Source organism: Cynocephalus volans, chromosome 4, assembly GCF_027409185.1.
Source record: "Cynocephalus volans isolate mCynVol1 chromosome 4, mCynVol1.pri, whole genome shotgun sequence".
In the NCBI taxonomy this organism is placed as follows: domain Eukaryota; kingdom Metazoa; phylum Chordata; class Mammalia; order Dermoptera; family Cynocephalidae; genus Cynocephalus; species Cynocephalus volans.
Window position 1 is genome coordinate 143824221 of NC_084463.1, and position 23068 is coordinate 143847288.

The 23068-nt window shown below is 50.7% G+C and overlaps 1 protein-coding gene across 2 annotated transcripts in view; it reads left to right on the forward strand.

Moving 5' to 3' along the window:
* Positions 1-22275, forward strand: part of PRDM11 (PR/SET domain 11) — a 43713-nt gene extending 21438 nt beyond the window's left edge. The window contains exons 5-7 of one of the 2 annotated variants that reach the window (XM_063095880.1): positions 14144-14331; positions 18352-18978; positions 20111-22275. In XM_063095880.1, coding sequence (XP_062951950.1) covers positions 14144-14331; positions 18352-18978; positions 20111-22275 — 2980 coding nt within the window. Of the gene's footprint in view, positions 1-3660; positions 4086-6946; positions 7513-14143; positions 14332-18351; positions 18979-20110 lie in introns of those variants that run through there. The other variant, XM_063095881.1, reaches the window with a different exon arrangement.
* The last annotated feature ends 793 nt before the right edge of the window (positions 22276-23068 follow it).

Sequence of the window (23068 nt, forward strand, 5' to 3'; positions counted from 1 at the left end):
TTGCAGGGTTTGGGACATGTCTGGCTCTGTTCTCCTAGGCTTCCATCAGGGGGCTCTGGAGGAGACCTGGCCAGGCTGGTGGATTGCAGGGACCCCTAGAGGCTGCACACTGGCCAGTGTGTCTAGAGTGCCAGGCCCCAGGCTCCTGGCAGCATTCCTGGGGAGGAGGGGGAGAGTGTCCCTCTACCTATGACTGTGACACCTTCTTACAGGGCAGACTCCTGCTGGAGGGCTGCAGGAATCACCCCACTGCAGCCCCAGCAGTTGTTTAAATGGCCCCCATGGAGCAGGAGGCTTCTGGCAAAGTCTCTAGCCCAGTTTTCAACAGTGCTTCCTGCCTGGGCTTGAGTACTTTCAGGAATAGTTTTACCCAGGTCCAGTGTTAAGGAGAGAAGTTTGCGCCAGAAGGATCCTCAAAAGCCTGCCTGAGAGATCAGGAAACTGGCCCAGGGTCACTGAGAGGTGGCTGAGCTAATCCTAGAAGCACGGGCTCAGCCAGGTGCTACTGGCCTGTGTGCGAGGGTCCTGTGGGGGGTGTCTGGGCAGGGAGGGAGATCAGACTTGCTCCCCGCCCTCCCCGGTGGCCTTACTCCCCTGGGGCAGTGACTGGGGAATTGGTTCTGGGTTGGCAAGGAAGGGAGGCATCTGATGGTTGGACCCCACCAGGGGCACAGCCACACTGTGGACCTGGGCCCTCTGTCGGCGTCTGTGCAGTTCCATGACCCGTGGATACTGGGGGCTGGGTGTGGAAGAGTGATTGTGCTTGGTGGGAGGGCAGCTAGGGCCATCCTAAGAGGGGGTTGCTGTATTTAAACTCTCAGACTTTCTGAGCAAATGGGGAGAAACTGGTTGGAGGTGGGGAATCCGTGACGAGGTCCTCTGTGCCCTTCCCGGTGGACTCAGTGCCCACCTGGGCTCCTGATCAGCTGAGCTGCGGTTTACACCTCCCCGAGCTCTGCAGGGTTCATCCTCTTATTTGCTGGGGCTGCTGTTCTTACTGCCATTTAAAAGGTGCAGAAGCAGAGGCCCTAGAGGGGGGCAGCCCTTGCTTCCCCCATCCCCCTTTCACATATTCTTTCAGAATTGCCCTGAAATGGCCCCCAGAGGGTGGGTGGACACTCCTAACTGCCTCTTTCTGCTCCTCCTGTGCCCTCTCCACCCCCGCCAGGTCCAGGACCACCACAAAAGTGATGTTTTCTAATGCGCTTGTTGAATGGAGGCACAGACATGCTGCAAGGGCCCAAATGAAAGAGGAGGGGGCTTTGACATGGGCCTTCCAAGGAGTCAGAGTTTTGTTTGGGACACTGTGAGCAAGTAGGGACGAGGCGTTCAGACCAGCCATTGATGGGCTGCACAGGTCAGACCCCCAGCTCATGCTCCTGCTGCTCCCCTGTTGTTCCAGTCTGCCTCTAGGCAGGCAGACGAGCGTGTGTCTGAGTCCATTCTGGCATCAGGCTCTTCTGCACTGTGGCATTCAAGGCTCCAGGAGCTTCAGCCCGTAGAGCTGAGTCTGTTCCATTCTTCCACCTATCTCTGATATTTCATCTTGGGGACAAGGCTTTCCCACACCCCAAAGAAGAAGATTCATCATCTGAACTAACTTAGCCATCGTCTGGCACTCCAGAGGTTCTGAGTTAATTGGCTGGGTATGGACCCTGGGCATTGGTATTTTTAAAGCTCTCCATAGTGATTCAGATGTGCCACTAGTGTTGAGAACCACTGCTTGGCACTAATCTTCATGCCACAGTGGCAGAACGAGGATTTGAACCTGTGGCTCTGGACTTCCTGGCCAGCATTCTTTCTGCTTGTGTTCAAGGGGCCAGGTGCAGCGTGGCTTTCTGGGCCTTGGGTGGGCACTGATGGAGTGGTTCTGCTACTACCCCATTGCTAGCCTGGCATCTGTCCTACTCCTGCTCCCAGCCCCGTCCTGATCCTAGATGGTGCCCGGGTAGTCACAGCTGGCAGGCCTCATTCTCATGAAGACTCAAGGAGCCAGTTGGGTTTGGGAGTGTGGTTCGTGGCCATGGAGAAAGCCAGTTTATCCTGGGAATTCTCCTTTCCCCTTCATGTACAGCTACCATTTGTACAGTTCTTCTAATCTGCAGACACTGTTACTTGCTTACTTACTTACTTATACCCTAGGGACTTGGATATGATTGAATGGAGTCAGTTTCTTTATAAAACAGGTGTGAACCAGGGAGGGAGTGGGCACTCACGTTCTGAGTTTGGACTTTATGGCAGCCTTAAGGCTAGTTGTGGTGGTTCTTAACCAGAAGCTGTTTTGTGTCCCTGGGGGCATTTGGCAAAGCCTTGAGATGTTTTTGGTGGTCACAACTCTGCAGGTGGATGCTAGTGGTTTCTATCAAGTAGAAGCCAAAGACACCCCTCCCCCGTACAAAGAATTTTTCCAGCCCCAAATGCCAGTAGTGGCGAGATTGAGAAACCCACATTAAATCCCCCTGACTGCCCTGGGATGTGGCGTGAGAATGATTACCCTAGTTTCACAGAGAAGAAAACGGTGTTTACAGAGATACTGCAGCTTGCCCGAGGTCTAGTCCCACGTCTGTCTGAGTTCAAGGCCCATGGCCTTGCCATTGTCCAGCTGGTTGGCAAAGCCCCCAGCCTTCCTCTCCCCAGCTTCTGGACCCTGGTGTTGTGGGTGGGTAGGTTGGGGAGGTGAGGCTGAAGGGTCCTGGTACCACTGGCCTCTTGCTGTGGTTTGGAAGCAGGCAGAGGAGTGAATCAAGCTCCAGGTTGCCCTCCATACCTTGGTGTCCACTTTTGGGGGATCTTTTGAACCTTTTAGCACTAGTTAAGGGGTGGACAGAACCGCAATGTAGAGAAATCGAGTTTCAAAGCCAGAGCAGGTGCCAGGTCAGATGGAAGGGCTGTGCCATGCCCCTTGCCCCATCCATCAGAGTGGAACTTGTCTTCCAATGGATGCTTGTGGGCCCCTCAAATTCCACCAGAAAACCACAGCAGCCCAACCCCAAAAGGAGCTGCTGGCAGTACTCCTGTGGGAGGGGAGCCTATTTTTCCTGCATATGTTCACAGATGGGGACTTGGGGGACAGAGACTGACAGATGAGTAAGAGGAAGAGAGCTATATGACAGAATAAGCTTTCTGTGAATACACCCTAATTATGGGCATCACCAGCGATGCCACACATCAGCCAATTGTAAATAGTCTCCCTGTCTAAGTATTCTTTCTCCAAGCCATTCATTCAGCTACATGGCTTTATGTAAATATCACTTCATGGAGGCAATGGTCTAATCCTAACCCCAGTAAGTATCCTTTATTCCTTTTTAGGGCTTGCCTTTCTCTCTTTAGTAACAACCCCTGAGAGAGGTTGGTCTGGTTGTTATTACCATTTTGGACGGGGAGAATGAGGCGGGAAAGGTTAAATGAACTTAAACTGCCCCGCAGGCATCCGAGTCTGAGTCCAGCTCTCCCACCCACTAAGGCCGCGTCTCTTCTTCCCACCCTCCCCTCCGAGGAGTAGTGGAAGGGACCTCGCAGTAGGAGAAGGGTGTGGTGGGGGCCAGGTTGCCCCAAATGCCTCCTGGCTCCCCAGCTGGGGGCCAGCAATTAGGAAGGAGAAGGACCACCCACGTTGACGGTCATTTACCCAATTGTGCTTTGTGGGATATTCAACCCAAGGACCGTGGCGGCGCCCCTGGCCGAGCGTAAGAGGAAGCCCAAGTTCTCCAAGGAGGAGCTGGACATTCTGGTCACGGAGGTGACCCACCACGAAGCAGTTCTCTTTGGGAGGGAGACCATGCGGCTGTCCCATGCTGACAGGGACAAGATTTGGGAAGGCATAGCTCGGAAAATCACTTCCGTCAGCCAGGTCCCCCGCTCCGTCAAGGACATTAAGCACAGATGGGATGACATGAAGCGGAGGACCAAGGACAAGCTGGCCTTCATGCAGCAGTCCCTGTCGGGCCCTGGAGCCGGAGGCCGGGCCCCCACCATCGTGCTCACTGCCCATGAGAGGGCCATTGAGTCGGCACTGCTCACAGCCCGGTCCGGGCACAGCTTCCCCCGGGCAGAACTGGATGGCACCGACAGCCCTTCAACCAGCTGTGAGTATCACCTGTCCCCCCCGCCTGTCTCCTCCTGCCTGTTCCCAGCCTTCCTTCTCTTTCTCCTTCCTGTGCTCTCTGTCTTGCCCCCTCTTTCCCTTCTCCCCTCCGTCTCCCATTGCTGTCTCGTCTCCACCCCCTTTTCATGCATTCATTCTAGAATATTTATCGAGCCATCACTATGCCAGGAGTTGTGCTGGGAGCTGGAAAGACAGAGCTGCGTTTTAAACCTACAAAGGCCCTGTGCTCAGGGAGTTCCTGGACTCATGGGAATAAACAAATTTTAATTAAATAATTGCACATAAATGTGTAAGGAAGGGATGAAGGCTGAACGAGTACAGGAAGTCCTGAGAGGAGGGCTGACTGCACGGCCCGAGATCTGTGGTTGAATGCTCTGGTCTTGCCATCTCGACAGGCTTCATAGTTTTTGACCGGGGGGTCTCGCATTTTCATTTTGCATTTGGCCAAATGCCATGGCAGGCCTGTGTGTGAGGAGCGGTAGACACTGCTCCTCTGGAGGCTGGGGAAGGCTCCCTGAGGAAGCGACAGTTGGACTGAGATGTGCAGGGTGAGTAAGAGTTAACCAGGCCCGGCAGCCGTGGCGTGGGGCGCAGAGGAGGGGAGGGAGGCCGCCAGGCAGAGAACAGCATGTACGAAGGCCCCGCATCAGGCAGGCGCGCTTGGCACGTTCCAGGAACAGCGAGAAGCCAGGGGAGCCCAAGTGCAGCAGGCGAGGGGGGGGCGTGAGCCGAGGAGCCGAGTTGTCAGGCCCAGGCCTGGAAGGATCAGTCCCTCTCTCCCTGTGTTGGTCCCCATTTGCCACACTCCCCTCTTGTGTACCGTGCTGTTCTCCACTTCTCTCTGCATCCTGCCTCTTTCTGCCCACCCTGGGTCTGTCTCCAGGCCCCCTCTCTCTGTCCTCGCTGGCTCCCCTCTTCTCCCCCTTCCTCCCTCAGTGCTTGTCCCTGCCTTTCCGCTTCACTTCCTGGGTCTCAGATGCCTTGAAGCCAGGGGCCCAGCAGCTGAGGTGGATGGCCTTGGGGGCTGTGGTTCTTGCTGGGGCTCTCTGGAAGGGGGAGCAATCGAGGCCTCTCTGTGCAGGGGCTGTGTCCCCTTCTGTTCTGCTTATGCACATGCCCACCCCCACCCTCAGCCTCATCCCCACTGGAGGCTGTCCCCTTGGGAGCAGGGCAGGAGCGGCTCCTGGAGACCTGGTGGCCCAGCCCATGAGAAGGTGGTTCACAAAGGTTTGCAGAGGCTGGTGCCATCCCCTTCCAGGACCTTGCGTGGGATCTGCTGGTTTCCTGTTTGGCTGGGGCTCCTGACAGGTGGTGGTTCAGAGTCAGATTTTCAGGACTAGAAAGGAACGTGGAAACCGTCTAATCCAACTTGTTATCCAGACTGGGAAACTAAGCTCCAGAAATGGAGATGGCCCCAAGCTCAATTCAGAGCCAAGACTCAAACCCAGGTCTGCCAGCTCCCCATGAATCAGCGTTCCCCTAAGTTCAGGCTGATTCCACCCAACCATGAGAGAAAAAAGGGGGCCAGCTCCCAGGAAAGCTCATTCCCTGAATCCTGTTCTGCTAACCCCTGCATCTCCCTGAGACTAAAGGTAATGAAATTACCAACGGTAACCTGGGCTGGCAGGTAGCCTGTGTGCCTCTTGGGCAGGGTGCCCCATCCACTGCAGACTCGGCCAGCCCTCCGTTCCCGGCCAGTGATCAGCTGTTACTGCACGCGGCCAGGGGCTGGGTGGAAGGAGGCCCTGGAAAGGAGGGAGCCGCATCAACTCTGGCCACGCCAGAACAGCTTCAGGGACCCAGGGGGATGGCTGCTGTCCACCCCCACCCCCAGCAGGGTCAAGAGACACTAGACTCTTACTGGGCTGGCCCAAATATAACCCTGCAACCTTTGGGAGCCATGAGGCAACCTGCAGTATGAACCTGTCTGTCCTTCCTGTCACTTCCCCAGGGCGTAGTTATGAATGTAGTCCCACAGGTAGAGGCAGGGCAGGTCACATGTTTTATTTCTGCTACGGGATTAAGCCCATAACCTCGGTTGCCAGAAAGCCACAGCCTGTGTGTGTAGGGGCTGGGCTCCTCCCTGTATCTGGCTGCAAGTAGCTGTCTGTCTGATAGTCTCTGCGGGTCACCATGTTCCAAACCTGACAGCTGCCTTGGGGGATGAGGGGGACATCAGGGCTGATGGCAGAGGCGACTCTTATGCTCTGCAGTGTCCTGCCCATTCAGATGCCATCCCTTGCCTCTCCTCTCCAGCTTGTCCGCATTACCCTGCGGTAATTTAAAGTTGCAGAGTCCAGCAAGGCCACAAGGTGGCCCCAAGCAACCCAGAAATGGTCTCACGGAGGCTGGAGCTCAAAGTGCTGAGAGCATCATAGTACCCTTTGGCAGGTGTCAGGCTCCTTCAGCTTTGCAAAGTGCATTCATGTCTGTTATCTTGTTTACTCTTCTTAACAACCCAGCTAAGTGGTTAGGTGGTTAAGAAGGCAGATGGAGCAGTCATTATCTTTGCTTTGCAGCAAGTGAATTGCAGAGAGATGAAGTGACGTGGCCGAGGTCCTGAGCTGCTGGGCTAACATGCCATCACTGGGACTGGGGTCTCCAAGTCCCCTGGCCTGGGCTCTTTCCCATTAGAATGTAGCTGTTCCCGTGAGAGGAAAGGGAACCGGGAACTGCTCATGTTCACCCTTCCCCCTAGGGGTGCCTGGCCCGTGGGTGCCAAACTGGGCTGAGGGGTAGCAGGATAGAAGGATTCTAGAGTGGTTTCATGGGTGGGTCCAAGCCCAGGGCTGCCCCCCTTCTCCCTGTTGTAATCATTTGTCCTTCTTTGTTTCCCCCAAGATGATGAAGATGAGGAGGCACCTGGGCCCTCAAGACAGCCTCTTCGAGTGCCCCTGCAGCGATCTCCAGAGGAAGAGGTCCACCTGGGCAGGCCCACCCTGCTCCGTTCATCCTCCTCCTCAGACCAGTCCGAGACAGTGGGCCCCAAGCCAGAGGCCCTGCCCCGTCCCTCACCCCAGGCTCAGGCTGCCTGCAGGACCCCTCGGCCACACCCCAGCCCATCCACCACGGGCCTTGACTGGCAGCTTCTCCACATCCACGCCCAACAGACTGAGGTGTTCCGGCAGTTCTGCCAGGAGCTGGTGACTGTGCACCGGGACATGGCCAACAGCATGCACGTCATTGGCCAGGCCATGGCCGAGCTGACCAACCGCGTCAGTCAGATGTGCCAGACATTGACAGAGATCCGGGATGGGGTTCAGGCATCTCAACGGGGGCCAGATGGGGCAGCCCCCGTGGGCTCCACCCCCCAGGCCCAGGCTCCCCTGCCGGAGCCCCCTCAACCTCTCCCAGCACCAGCCCCCGCACGGACTACCAGGTCTCGGAAGAGAAAGCACAATTTCTAACCTGGCCAATCTGCAGTAGGAGAAAGAGAGATGGAGGAGGGGTGTCTGGCCTTGTGACAGGGGCTTCTTGTGTCCAGAAACAGGACCGATGACCCTTGTAGGACATTGGGGCACTGTCATCTCCTCACCCAGTGCAGGTTGGCAGCCCCGTGCTCTCACAGAGCGTGTATTCAGCCCCACTCCCTCATCTTTGGCAGATGCTCAAGATGCAAGAAAAGCTACCTGCTTGAAGCGTGCTTGGCCGGGAGGGTCACTGTCCTCTTGGTCTGTGTCCCATGACAGCAGGCCTTGCAGGAAGGGGTAGCATTCGTGGGAACATCTGAATGGAATCCTGCTTTCCAAACTCAGGCTCCTGCCTCAGCCTCCTGGCCTGACCTCCCAGGCCTTGAGCCTGCTATTTTTGAAGAGGGTGAGGCCTGTGGGTGGACAGGTATAGCTCAGCCTGCAAGGAGGGACTGAAAGTCCCAGTGGATGTTGTCCCGCCTCAGCCATCTGCTTGCCCTCGTGTGTGTGTGCGTGTGCTCGGCTGCTGTGCTTGCCTTTCGTGCAGTGGGGAGCAGAATGGGATGACTTCAGAGGCAGGAGGAGACTATCTTACATTCTTAGAGAGAGCACTTTATGCTTTTCTCTGCCCTCGCAGATGTGTGATCTCAGTGGGTTCTCAGGGTAGCCGGAGAGGCAGCCAAGTCAGGTATTATTATGACATTATTATTATTATCATCTGCATTTTATAGGTGACATAGCCAGTTAGTGGAAGGGCCTGGACTATGGATTTTTCCCAGCTCCCCTTTTAGAGACCAGATCTGGAGTGGTGGGAGGAGAGGGTCTTGCTCCTTGCCTGGCCTCTGCCCCAGCTTTGGCTCTCCTGGGTGGAAGTGGGAGGCCACAGCAGAGTAGGAGGTGAGTTTACCACCTTGCCCTGGCCCTGTGGCTCGTGGCCAGTGGCTGGGAGAGAGAAGGCCCAGGTCTCAGGAGCCAGAAGGCAGCCCCTCCTCGGGCATCTAAAAGAACTCAGAGCCCAGGAGGGCTCGTACTATTCCACTCCAGGTTCCGGCATGCCTCGCCTCTGCTTGCTTGGGCTGTATACGCACTAGCTACACATAGCTCTAGCTTCGTGTTTTGTTTTGGAGTACGGAGAGAGAGCTGGGTTCTTAGAGTTAGGGAAGGAAGTGGGAGGTGGCAGATGCAAGCTTAGCTCTGGCCTGGGTGCAGCTCAGCTCTGTGTCTTCTTTGCTCCTTGGCCCAAGGATGACCCCATCAGAACTCTCCCACCCCACCCTTCACCCTCCCATCCTGTCCCCTAGAGCCACAGCAGGGGCTGGGAGGATTGCTATACCTAGTGCCTGCCAGGGCCGTTCCTGGAGTGCTGCTTATAAACCCAGACCAAGCTTTGTCCCACATAAGGAGAACAGAGGGCAACTGTGATGTCCCTGCACCCTGGGCTCCATCACCCCATTCTGTGGCTCTCTGGGGGTTTCTTCTCCCCAGAATTCAACACTCCTGCCCAATAGCCCAAAGGCTTGATTATTGCCTGGAATTGCCCTGCCCTCCTATGTTGGAATTAGAGATCGCCTTCCAAAGTACTTTTGTTAAGATGGCAATAAAAAGAAATCGATCTCACACTTTGAACACACCCAGTCTCCAGGATCTTTCTTTGGTGTGTATTCTTTCTTCGCTTCCTGTGAAAACTTCACGGCCCCCAGAGCAGGGGTTAGGGGATTAAGGAAAAGCAAGTTAGCCAGAGGGATCCGATACCCCTTTCACCTCCCTGATTCCATAGCTCATAGATGCCCTGCATCCAGCTCTGAGCTGGGCCATTAGAGGAGAGGGAAGGAGCATGTGGGCTGAGGGAGACAAAGCATCCACCAATGAAGCCGTTCAGTGGTTTCATTTCTCTGCACATCAAAAGTGAGATGTTGCTAAATGAATTTTACCTTTTGTTCCCTAAAAGTAAGTTAGTCATCCTAGAAAAAAAAAAATCACCTTTTCTGATAGGAAACTCCAGAAGTGTCAGGGGCTGTTCATTTGCTGGTGTACTTTAGGGACTACCCTGAGGCATGAACCTTTTTTGAGCACCTCTCCACTGATCCAGGTATCTCTCTGTCACAGGCAAGGCCCTGCCAACCTAGATGTGAGGCTTCTCAAAGTAACCGAAGCTGCTCCCTCTGGCTGTCACTGGGAGCCTCCTCAGCCCAGAAGGGGCCTTGTCACCTATACACTGCCCTGGCTTTCTGCCAATCACATGAAGAGCTTTTCCCAGGCAGGAAATCCCCAAGTCTTGACCAGGGATCCTTTTTCTGGAGGGTTCTAACCTACCTTTGACCACTTAGAATTCAGGCCAGGCTCTGTAATTCTTGGCCAAAAAGCATGGCCATGGAAATCAAGACTGCAGTTTGCAGGAGATGCACAGATGTTGTGAAACCAGGCCTGGGGTCTTCTGTCTTCAGATCTTCTCTCACGAGGTCTGGTCATGGGGGGAAGGGACCAAGATGGAAGCAGAAAAACTGAAACGGAGGTCGGAGCAAAAGGGACAGCAAGGTGGAGAGATACTTCAACTTGGGATGGAGAAGATTTCAGTTTCTGTTTCTTGGCATCAGTGGGAATTGTGGAGCTGGCATGTTAAAACAGGAGGGGGAAGCTGGATACAAATGTTTGGGAAGCCTATTTCAGCTTACGATAGGGAGCCCAGAGATAGGGAGGCCCCTAGCATGGCAAGTGCTGGCTGGGTGTTGTTCTGTCAGAGGTCGGTGACCACCTGGTGGATGGATGCATAACCCAAAGTCCCTCCCAGACCAGACCTTTAAATGCACGTGAGAGCACAGAGCCTGGCCTCTGCTCAGTCAGTCTTTTCCCATCTCTGCCTCCCTGACGGGGCAGCTTCCTTTCCATGGAGAGAAGCCCTTTGAGCAGCAGTGTCTGAGCCTGACCTTCCTTGATCCCCTCCAACGATGTTGATGCTCCGAGGGTTACTTTCACATTTGAGTTAGAACTGATAGTTATTTCCTGACCCAGCTAGAAAATACATGCACTTGATAAGACACAGTGGGTAAGGTCTGAGAATTGTTGTCTTCATCTTTGTGCTTATCTAGCCAGTATCCAAGGTCAGCAAGGAGGTTGGAATAAAACAATCTGTCATCATCATGAAAGGTTCAGTCCAGAGCTCCCACCACCAGATGCGGTACTACCACCCACCCTCCCGATTGCTTCAGAGGTCCCTAATTCTGTGGGTTGGATTTGAAGTGCTATCAAATAAGCCCTAGCATTTGCGGGACAGCCTCTGCTAGACTTTTCCACCCCTCTTCTGACATTCTCTTTGCCTTCTCTCCAACAGTGTGGTGACCTAGTAACTCCTCAACCCCCCTTGCAAAGAGCTGCTCAGCCACAATGAATAGAAAGAGTTTTCATGCCCTGGAAGCCTTCCACTCCTTCTGGGGGGCTCTCACTTACCTGCGGCCATGTGATGAGACAGGCATATTTCATAAAGGGATTGTCGTGAGTGGTGGCAGAATGATTCTGAGATTGGGTCAAGCCATTAAGTGTTACTGCAAAATACTTAAAAGGGGGAGACTTAATTAGAAGTAATGGGTGTTGGGACTTAGCTGGTTCCATTTAGCTTTACCTTATAAATTACATAGCATAACATCTTGTCGGGGGATGGATTGTGATTCACGGAGAGTTGCCGTATATATCATATGTACATTTTTTTGTATTTACCCTGGCTAAAAATACATATATTTCAGATGCCAAGTTTCAAAACAACCATATACAACAAGATGCTGAACAGATTCTGATTTGCCTTTGAATATAGTTTATGATCTATATGAAGACTTGGGGATATCTTTGTAAATATTGATTCTTGTTTGGTAGAAAAGCAGCAGGAGATGGAAAGAGAAATGAACTTGAATCTTTCTAAACCTTTTGATACACTCTAGAAGTTGCTCTTTTGAATAAATCCTTGATAGTAACATGTTCCTCATTTTTACTTAAACTTGAGTGCTGGGGAAATAATTCTAGCTTTTAAAGCTTATTGGCTGTTTAGAAACAGAAACAAGGGGAGAGGATGGTATTCTTCTTTCCTCGGGCTCTGTCATTCAAGTGATTCTTGTGAGAAAAAAAATGCATGAATGGCTTGCCTTCCATATCTGGGAGCAGGAAAATTTCGAACTACCTCAGGTCTGTTCTGTACTAACCACTAGGTTGATCATTTTGGGATATCAAATCCCAGACTCTCACTAAATTGGGGACTAGAAATATTTTGCATATTCAGAAGAAATCTCAGATATGGAGAAAAGGCAGACTCTGCAAGTGGGGAGTTGAGACTGGGGAGTACTAATTTGGAATGACTTCTCTGAGCCAGGGTTCCTCTTTTCCTTTCCCTTAAGTTCTTCATTAATAACATGGCTGCGTGCACAGAAATCACCACGTTGGCTTCACAGCTCAGGGGGACCAATGCCTATATTGGATGCAGACCCGAACACAGATGCATTGAGGCTAAGATCCTGGACAAGATGCAAGTTCTGGGAATCTAAGCACCATAAATCTTGCAGGTTCCACATCCCTAGGGTGGAGCTGAGACTCTCTTCTCTCAAAGGCACGAAGCAGCCAGTGCTGGTGCTTGCTCTCCCATCTACTCTGTTCTTACTCTCTCTGGGGTCTGTGCACATCCTGTTGCCAGAATGGATTGTTTCCTGCACTTCAGTGGTCCCCCTTGTAAGGCAGCAGCCTCCTCCAAGGCCAAGTACAGCAGACTCCACAGATGAGAAGGGCAGGATGTATGTGAGGGGAGCAGCTGGTGCTAGCCCTGGGGCATGCAGATTGTCAGTGCTGCTGGCTACCATGACTGCCACCTCTTGCCACCTTGTACTGGAATTGGTGGTTGTGTATTTCTTTTCTGGTGTGTGTGTGTGTTTGGTGTGTGTAATGTGTGGGGGTAACAGTAATAACTGCTTATTGAGGAAAACTGGAAAGTACAGAAAATTGCAAAGAAGACCCAACCTATAATAGATAAACACTGTTAAAACATCGGTATCTTTCCTTCAAGTAGTTTTTAAAGCATTATTGGAACCATAATATAAATAGCTTTTAGCCCTACTGTTCTTATTCTGCATTGTATCAGCACCATTTTTCCATCTCACGAAAGATTATTTGAAGCCGTTTTCCTATAAATGAGTAGCATTTCATTGTACAGTTACCATCATTTATTAAATTGTTTCTCTAGTATTTGACAGTGAGATGTTTGGGCTTTTGCACTATTATTAACAATGAAACAGTCAGCATAGTGGTATGTGGGGCTTGCATTGTTAATCTACATCTTATTTTTCTTGATCCATGTTGCCACTTTGTTTTGCAAAGGGCTGTGCCAGTTTATTCTGCACCGTCAGTGTGGGAGATGCCTTTCTCACCACCTTTAACAATGTGGATATAGTCTTTTAAAAAACCGTCTGTGCCAGTGAGACAGTGTGCTACTTTGCATTTCCTTCCTTGTTAGTGTTGCTGAATACTTCTCATTTGTTCATCATCCACTTGAATTCTTTCTGTGAATTATCATTTCCCCTGGACTATTCCAAATACAATTCCTTGGGCTACACCAGTCAGTCAGACTTTGATTTCTTCCCTGGCTTTTGAGATAAACCGTAGTCTAAGGAAAAGAGGTTTATTTTTTATTACAAATTTCCTGGATGCTCATGTAGCACAGAACCCTAATTTCCTCTTGCCTTCCGATCTGTACACCTCCACTTCTCAGCAGACGTTGTGTCATCCCACATTTTGGAGGTGGGTAAAGTGGCAGGTTGGATGCTGGAAATGTCATCTCAGGGAGAACGGATGGGGGCCATAGATTCTCAGGGTTTGACAGAACTGTAGAGGTTATCTGGGCATTTTTGAGCTGGTGCTCTACATGCCCACACAGGAGCCATGAGTTATAGTGGGAAAAGCACAGGCCTCAAAGCTGCATCTCCCATTTATTAGCTTTGTGACCTTGGGCAAGTCACTTGGCCTCTCTGAGCCTCAGTTTCCTTATCTCAAAATCATTTAGTTAGATTAACCATGGTTACCAACCTTTCATTGTCTCCTATTTACCTTCCTCCCCTCTCCTCATTGGACTCCCTGATTTTAAAGATTTTGATCTTTAACATTTATTAAATCTCTCGGGCACCCTTGTCACATGGGTTATTTCTGCTAGGCTTTGTGAAATACTAAAAATAGTTCAAGGACCCCACCCTTACCACCATCAGAGGCCTGCCAGTGTCTGGGAACCCCTGCAGTTAAACGTTGGTGAAGAGTAGACAAGATAATCTTTCAGTTTTCCAATCACCTTTATATCTGGTGTTGAATCTGATATTTTCCATAACCTATGAGGCAAGCAGGCAGGTGTCATTTCCAGTCTCAGAAAACAGAGATTCTTAGAGATTCAGAGACTTGCTCAAGGTCACACGAAACAGTGACGTCGGGACAGAGACTGGCTCTAACTGGTGCTCCTTCTCTGGATAGCACAGCTGATCTGTCAGCTTTCACACTTGTCCACGTGCTTGTGGACTTCTCACTATGCCCATCTGCTCAGTACTGTGCCGGCACCAGCAGGCACTTAGCAAAGGGTGACCCATGCATTCTCACCTGTCCCCCTCACCCCCAGGTACGTGGTCATCTCCCGGGAGGAGAGGGAGCAGAACCTGCTGGCGTTCCAGCACAGTGAGCACATCTACTTCCGGGCATGCAGGGACATCCGGCCTGGGGAGTGGCTGCGGGTCTGGTATAGTGAGGACTACATGAAGCGCCTTCACAGCATGTCCCAGGAAACCATCCATCGCAATCTGGTCAGAGGTGAGTGCCCATGCTCAAGGTGAGGGCCACACCCGCCTCAGGTGAGCCCCAGGGGAGGCCAGGAAGGCTTCTCTAGGAGCTTGCTAAAAAAAACAGTGAGAAATACAGTTCCCAAGCAGTGGGAAGACCCAGAGCCATCAAGGGGAACAGATGGTCAAGGTCTGAGCAGTAACTCTGGGCCAGGCAGTAGCCACCCCAGTGTGTTCTTCTCCCTCAAAAACAGTCTCAGAAATCCTCACCACACAGATGTCAGAATATCAAGGAGAGAGACAAGTCCCCAAAGCCAAGCAAGTAAGTTTAATCAAAATTGATCCTGTTTCCCCAACTCAAATTGATGGAAAAATTTTACAAACTGCCACAACAATCATAGGTAACATTTACTAAACACTTAATATGTGCTAAATATGTTTTCTACATGTGCCCGTGTAATCACGACCACAGTAGCACCTACCCTGTAAGTGTGCCATGAGAATTAGATGACGTAATGTACATACCATATTTAGAACAATGCCTACCTTGATCATTGTAAGCCCTCCATTGTAAACTTCTAAGATGAATGATCCCACGTGGGTTATTTTCCCCATCCCACAAATGTACAAACTGAGCATCAAATAGACACAGTGATTCATCCAGGGTCATGGCAAGGGAGGGCAGAGCTAGGTTTTTAACCCATATCCATCTGACTTCAGGGTCTGAGTTCTAACCTACAATGTTATATGGTCTCCCAGATAAAATTAGTCTCTCCCCGGCTTGCTTCTGGTCTCATTACTGGCAGTCTTACTGATGTGATGTGAAAGAACAACCTCTTTCAGAAGAAGAAGGTTGGAAGGAGGTAGGAAGGTGACCTTAGGTGGGGAGCCTGGTGGGTTAGGTGTTGATCCAGGTGCCATTTAAGTGAGTCATTTGAAAGTGGTTTAAAATACTCCCCAGCCCCTAGCCCTTTACCTCTTTACCCCACTCTCAGTCTGGCCAGGGTAAACTGGTGAGTCCAGGTCCTTCTTTCAAGGTGACTTTCTTTGCACTAAAGCCACACATGCAAATACCCAGAGTCCATCTGGCCCCAGGAACCAAGGCTATGCCCAAGCCCCACCATATCATGTTCCTGACCAACCTTCTTATTGGAAATAAATCTTCATTTGGAATATGAGTGAAGAAGATGAAAAGGGGGTAGGAGGGACCCATCGAAATTAAGCTACCTTTAGAAAAAAACAGAACAAAGTAAATTGTGGACATTGAGGGCACAGTTGCTGCCTGACTTGGTAAAAGGTATCCAGTGAGAAGAGACCCAATAGACATATTCATCTTTTGTCTTCTTCATATCTGGGTGTTGAGCACATGTTGATTTCACTTGGGAAGGCACGCTTCCATGATGATATTACAGTGGTTTCCATTTGACCTCTGGAGATGCTTCACGTAAAAGTGTCTGATACATAGTAGGTGCTCAATAAATATTTATTGAATACATAAGAGAAGAGATGAATGAAGACAGCCAAGAAGTTTCCAAAAGAATCATACAATCAGAAGAAAAGGAAACCAAGAGAAGTCATATCTGAGGACACAGATTTCATCCCTTGGCCATAATCTTCTTGAATTCTTCTGGATTTGTAATGTCCTTTTTTCCCCAGTATCTTCTCCTGAGTACCTCAAGCTGCATCATCCTCAGAGAGCCCTGAATCCAAGGGACTGCTCAGAGAAGGGAGTGAGCTTTCAGGAGTGGTTCAAAGGAGGCATGGCAGACAGATTTGAAAGGATGTACACCGAGACATGTGAAGATACAGGAGGAAAGAGTGTCTATTCCTGGCCAGGCTGAGAAGTAGGAAACTGAAAGCTATAGCAGGGTAGTGCCAGAGCTGTGGGTGGTCTTGACTCTGAAGCCCTTGGGAGCAGTCATGGAGCTCAGTGGCTTTTAGATGTATGTCTCTGTAGGCTGTAGCTTTAGCAGACTGGATACTTTTAGTGGTGTCTTAGACTAGTGTGCCAGTCCTGCTCTGGAAGGGAAAGCCCCTATGCTCAACCACCTAAGGTCTTACAGAGAAGGAAGTTTCTTCAAAATTGGTGGCTGGTGCCCTGATAAAGGCCAGAGCATAATAAGAGTGTTTATTAAGGAAGGACATTGGTTGAATCCAGAAATGCTTCTTGAAGAGAGTGTAAATTATTCCTTTGTAGTTATCTTGGAAGAACAGAATGTATCTAATGCTTATATTCAAAAAATTTGTTATTTGATCTATGTTGAGTCATTGATTTACTTTGAGGTTTTTTGTTTGTTTGTTTTTGTTGTTTTCCATATTTCATGGAGGCTTTGGAATCAATTTCAAAATGCTTAAGGTCTATTTTGGCTCATAGATTTTTCTGGAAGCTTTAAGTCCAAAAAGGTTTCCCACTCATCTTAGGAAGTTTGCATTTTCTTTTCTTCGAACAGAGAGGCATGAGGAATTCCTAGTGATTTGTAGCCTTGACCTTCTGATGTCTTCAGCTGTTTGCTGTCTGTTGGTCCACAAGAAAGTGCAAGGGTGGTCTTTGATTTTCAGAGATTCTGAATGGGCAAGTGCCATATCTGATATATAAGACAAACATGTTGCATTTTTTTAAAGTTCTCTTTATCTCTCCCCTTTCTACAGCTCAGCTGTTACAGAAATGCAGGCTGTGGGGAGCTGCCTGAGTTCCAGAAGCCTTGGAGATAAGGTTGTTCCATAAGCATTCATGTGAGGACAGCAAAGGGGCATCCTGAATAGGTCACTCCCTTTTGTGCTGTTACCTGTAGGAAACCTGAAGTCATACAGGGTGCAAGGCACAGCACCTCATGCCAGCTGTGGGAAGCCAAGGCTCACTCACAGAGTAGAACATCTGGATTGCTCACAGAGGTCCCTTGGCCTGCATTCAGAGGCCTTCAGCAAATGCAGCTGTCAGAATCCTAATAACCACACATATTCAGGTCAAGTCATTGTTCAGAGTCACATCACCCAGGGCCCCTGCCCCTGATCTAGGAAACCTTTGAGACTTGTGAGCCCTTCAGGCTGTGTTAGTACCTTCTGAGAGATAAAAGGATTCCACTGCCTTCTTAGCATCACTCCCCAAGGGAGAATTAGCATTTCTATAGCAGTTTATGAAATTATGCCAGTCATTTTAAAGATCAGGCTAAATATGTATTGTTGGGGAGCTCACTGAAGTCTGAAGTAATTCAAAGTAATTTAAAGTGAATTGAAGTAATTCACATAATAGAAAGAAATAGAAAAGGAAACATCTTTTGGATTGTCAGGTAAGGAAACAGGTATATTTTGGGACTGTTTTGAGTCATTGTGGCTACCTTGTCCTTTATCTTGTCAGAGGCTGCCATCTTGGAGCCCTCAGCAACTGTAGTACCCCCATCTTCCCTCTTATTCCTGCCTCAGTCATCAGTGAGAGCCACAAAAGTTCAGATTATGCTTTCTGATGTATTTCTAGTCTTCTGATTGCTGGAAGAATTAGAAAAGACAGTTGCTATAGGATGGACTTTGCCCAAGTGGGCTGTCACCAGAGCAGCCAGGGAGGAGGAGGGAGTGGGGCTCATGGTATTTTATGTGTACCTTTTACCAAGTCAAAGCAGCCATCTTCTAATTGCTAGGGCTAAAGGGGAAGCCTCCAAAGTTAGGGGAATCAATACTCACTTGGTTCTGAGGTATGTTACCACCCACCCCATTTGATTGGGTGGGTTGTCATCTTCTAGGGGGATAGAATGGCAAGTCCCTTTGAAAGAACTTTAATACCCTCCCCTATAGATTTCTCTTAACTTATAAGTGTGGAGCCTATATACATGAGGCTTCATTGAAACCATCTCTTTAAAAAAGGTCTTTCCACTTCCGAGTTCTATGACTCTATCTCCTGTGAGCCACCTCTCCCTTTTTGTAACACCTGACCCAGAAGCCCAGACCCAGAGGGATGTGTATCAGGTACCTTCCTAACAGGAGGCCTGCTTTGTTTTCTGTTGGTTTCTCCACTCTGGGGGTTTCCCCCCCTTCCTTACACCCTGGTTTTCCTTCCTAGGAGAGAAGAGGTTGCAGAGGGAGAAGTCTGAGCAGGCTCTGGATAACCCAGAAGACCTGAGGGGCCCCATTCACCTCCCCATGTTGAGACAGGGCAAAAGTCCCTTCAAGCGTGGTTTTGATGAGGGGGACATGCACCCCCAAGCCAAGAAGAAGAAAATTGACCTCATTTTCAAGGATGTGCTGGAGGCCTCGTTGGAATCTGCAAAGGTGGAAGCACACCAGCTGGCACTGAGCACCTCGCTGGTCATCAGGAAAGTCCCCAAGTACCAAGATGATGCCTACAGTCGGTGTGCAACGACCATGACTCATGGTGCACAGAATGTCAGTCGGACTCAGGGGGAAGGGGACTGGAAGATCCCCCAAGGGGTTTCCAAGGAGCCCCGCCCATTGGAGGATGAGGAAGAGGAGCCTTCGTCGTTCAAGGCCGACAGTCCTGCCGAAGCTTCCCTTGCATCTGACCCTCATGAGCTTCCCACCACCTCCTTTTGCCCTAACTGTATTCGCCTAAAGAAGAAGGTCCGGGAACTCCAGGCAGAGCTAGACATGCTTAAGTCTGGGAAGCTTCCTGAGCCCCCCGTATTGCCACCACAGGTACTGGAGCTCCCAGATTTCTCAGACCCTGCAGGTAAGTTGGTGTGGATGAGATTACTGTCAGAGGGAAGAGCACACACGGTGGGCTGTGTGCAGGGTGGCCTCAAGCTCTCTGTTGGAGCCACCTTCGGGGAGACCTGAGGAGTATAACATGGAGGTGGCTACCTCCGTGGGTGGGAGCCCACATCCTCAGGTGCCTCTGACGGGCCCGTCTGCAGCCCTCGTGGGATGCTTCTTGCGTTGCCCTTGTATCCCCTTTGTCAATAAAGGAAGTTCCGCTGCAGGAGGGGTGTGTGCTGTGTTCTTGACCCGTTGCCTTTCTCTGGTGGTCTTATGGTGTCTTACCCCAAAGCCCAACTTCTAAACCCAGTCTTTCTGTCTCCCCACTCTCAAGCAGACTGTCCTGCTAGGGATGTCTTACTGCTTCCCAAACTCAATCCAGGAGCACAGCCTCATTCTTCTCTTCCCAAATTTCTGTTCTGCCACACGTGCATCTAGTTCTCCTGACTGGAGTTTTAGAAGGAGGGAGATCCAGGGCATTTCACTGCAAGTCTTTGCCCTTTTCTTTTAGCTGCCTGGACTTTTTAGGAGTTGGTTGACAAACAGGGAGGATTTTCGGTACATATCTGCAACAGTTAGACTGTTTACACAGCACTTCCTCTTTTAACCATATCCCTGAGCTCAGAATGAGGTGTTTCAGATATCCAAAGCATACATCTGAACTAGACTGCATTTTGATCCTGAAATCACTTGGGGAAATATCCAGGCTGCCTCCCTTCACATTAGTGGTGGGCAAACAAGTCCCAAGTCCTCAGTGGATAACTCTGGGATGTTTGATGTGCTGTTGCTCCCTCTGTCACATCTACTTTCCTAGTTCGTGCTGTCTAGTTGATGTGGAACATTTCAATCCCTTGAGCACCCAAGAGTGGCAGGTGAGGGCAGGCAGCCTGGGGCATGGTGGGCAGTGACAGAAGAAAAGCCATAAGTGCAGATCATGAGTGCTTATAAGTAAATTCTGGGCTGGGATTCAGTCCATCATAGGGTTCAATGGACTTCTGTTTGATACGGTGTGGCATCTACCTTTTGGACAGTGTTTCTCTTTCATTTTGAAAAAGCCTATGTTTTTTCCACCAGGTGTAAATGTTTCTTTCCCATTTATTTTCCAGCCTCAGAGAGCATGGTCTCTGGCCCTGCCATCATGGAGGATGATGACCAGGAGGTCGATTCAGCAGATGAATCCGTCTCCAATGATATGATGACTACAACCGATGAGCCCTCCAAGATGTCATCTGCCACCGGGCGCCGAATCCGGCGCTTTAAGCAGGAGTGGCTAAAGAAGTTCTGGTTCCTGCGGTACTCCCCAACCCTCAATGAGATGTGGTGCCATGTCTGCCGCCAGTACACGGTGCAGTCCTCACGCACCTCGGCCTTCATCATTGGCTCCAAGCAGTTTAAGATCCACACCATCAAACTGCACAGCCAGAGCAACCTTCACAAGAAGTGCCTGCAGCTGTACAAGCTCCGCATGCACCCGGAGAAGACGGAGGAGATGTGTCGCAACATGACCCTGCTCTTCAACACCGCCTACCACCTGGCACTGGAGGGCAGGCCCTACCTGGACTTCCGGCCCCTGGCCGAGCTGCTGAGGAAGTGCGAGCTCAAGGTGGTGGACCAGTACATGAACGAGGGAGACTGCCAGATCCTCATTCATCACATCGCCCGGGCGCTGCGGGAAGACCTGTTGGAACGCATCCGCCAGTCGCCTTGCCTCAGCATCATCCTGGATGGACAGAGTGACGACCTGCTGGCCGACACAGTGGCTGTCTACGTCCAGTACACCAGCAACGATGGGCCCCCAGCCACAGAGTTCCTGTCCCTGCAGGAGCTGGGCTTCTCCAGCACAGAAAGCTATCTCCAGGCGCTTGACCGGGCCTTTTCTGCCTTGGGCATTCGGTTACAGGATGAGAAGCCAACTGTTGGCTTGGGCATAGATGGGGCCAACATCACAGCCAGCCTGCGCGCCAGCATGTTCATGACGATCCGCAAGACGCTGCCCTGGCTGCTGTGCCTGCCCTTCATGGTGCACCGGCCCCACCTGGAAATCCTGGACGCCATCAGTGGGAAGGAGCTCCCCTGCCTGGAGGAGCTGGAGAACAACCTGAAGCAGCTGTTGAGCTTCTACCGCTATTCGCCGCGCCTCATGTGCGAGCTGCGGTCCACAGCCTCGACCCTCTGTGAGGAGACAGAGTTCCTGGGGGACATCCGGGCCGTGAGGTGGATCATCGGTGAGCAGAATGTCCTCAATGCCCTCATCAAGGACTACCTAGAGGTGGTGGCCCACCTCAAGGACATCAGCAGCCAGACCCAGCGGGCAGACGCTTCGGCCATCGCCCTGGCCCTGCTGCAGTTCCTCATGGACTACCAGTCGATCAAGCTCATCTACTTCCTGCTGGATGTGATCGCCGTGCTCTCGCGCCTGGCCTACGTCTTCCAGGGTGAGTACCTCCTGGTGTCCCAGGTAGATGACAAGATCGAGGAAGCCATCCAGGAGATCAGCCGGCTGGCCGATTCCCCAGGAGAATACCTGCAGGAGTTCGAGGAGAACTTTCGCGAGAGCTTCAATGGGATTGCCATGAAGAACCTCAGGGTGGCCGAAGCCAAGTTCCAGTCCATCAGGGAGAAGATCTGCCAGAAGACCCAAGTCATCCTGGCTCAGAGGTTCGATTCCCGCAGCCGGATCTTCGTGAAGGCCTGCCAGGTGTTTGACCTGACTGCCTGGCCCAGGAGCAGCGAAGAGCTCATGAGCTATGGCAAGGAGGACATGGTGCAGATATTTGATCACCTGGAGGCCATTCCGACCTTTTCCAGGGATGTCTGTAGGGAAGGGCTAGACCCCCGAGGGAGTCTGTTGATGGAGTGGCGAGAACTTAAGGCTGATTACTATACCAAAAATGGCTTCAAAGACCTCATCAGCCACATTTGCAAGTACAAACAGAGGTTTCCGCTCTTGAACAAGATCATCCAAGTCCTTAAAGTCCTCCCCACTTCCACCGCTTGCTGCGAAAAAGGCCGCAACGCCCTCCAGCGAGTTCGCAAAAACCACCGCTCCCGCCTAACCTTGGAGCAGCTCAGTGACCTGTTGACGATCGCTGTAAACGGACCGCCTATTGCCAACTTCGATGCCAAGCGAGCCCTGGACAGCTGGTTTGAGGAGAAGTCGGGCAACAGTTACGCACTGTCCGCCGAGGTCCTCAGCAGGATGTCTGCACTGGAGCAGAAGCCCGGGCTACAGACCATAGACCACGGGTCAGAGTATTATCCTGACATTTAGGGAGCCGGTGCCGCTGCAGAGTTCACTAAGCTGTCGAATATTTTTTTAATCTATACTCATAAGCTTTGATATATTATATAAATATATATTATATTATATTATATATATATATATATATATATATATATATATATACAAACCCACACTGAAAATTTTTAAAAACCAAGGTGACACTTCCACCAGAAGCTACTGGGAGCTTTCAGAAAGGAATAATGTCAGAAACTGACTCTTGTCTACAAAATTTGGCAGCTGCAACATATGTGGTAATTCATTTCCACTCGCAGAAGCATGTGCCGGGGCCACACGTGTTTCCACCTAACAGTCAACCAACAGCATAAGCTAAAACGACGGGTCTCTGTCGCCACTTTTAGGTAGCTCATTTTGTTCATGTTTTTGTTTGGGGGTTGAGGGGCTTTGGGTTTGGGTTCGGGTCTGTGTTCTTGCTTTTTCTTTTTTTGTTTGGTTGTATGGAGTGGGAGGGGTTCGTGGCCTTCTCACTGACTTTCTGGTCCAGCTAAATGAGATCTCTGACTTAAGACAAGGCAGGTTGTTGATCTGGACGGGGGTGTTTGATCTTCCAACCCTCCCCACCTGACTTCAACTTGAGAGTTTTTTATTCATTCATGTTGAGGGTTCCTTCACTGTCCTAGAAACAAAAATGATAGTCAAACTGTGACACCACCACTTCCCCCACCCCGTCACCTCTCACGTCCCTGTGTTGTCATCCTCTCCTTCCAGCCCCCTGAGTACTAAGGATATTACCTGTTACACTGAAGGTGAAAATCGCCTTGCA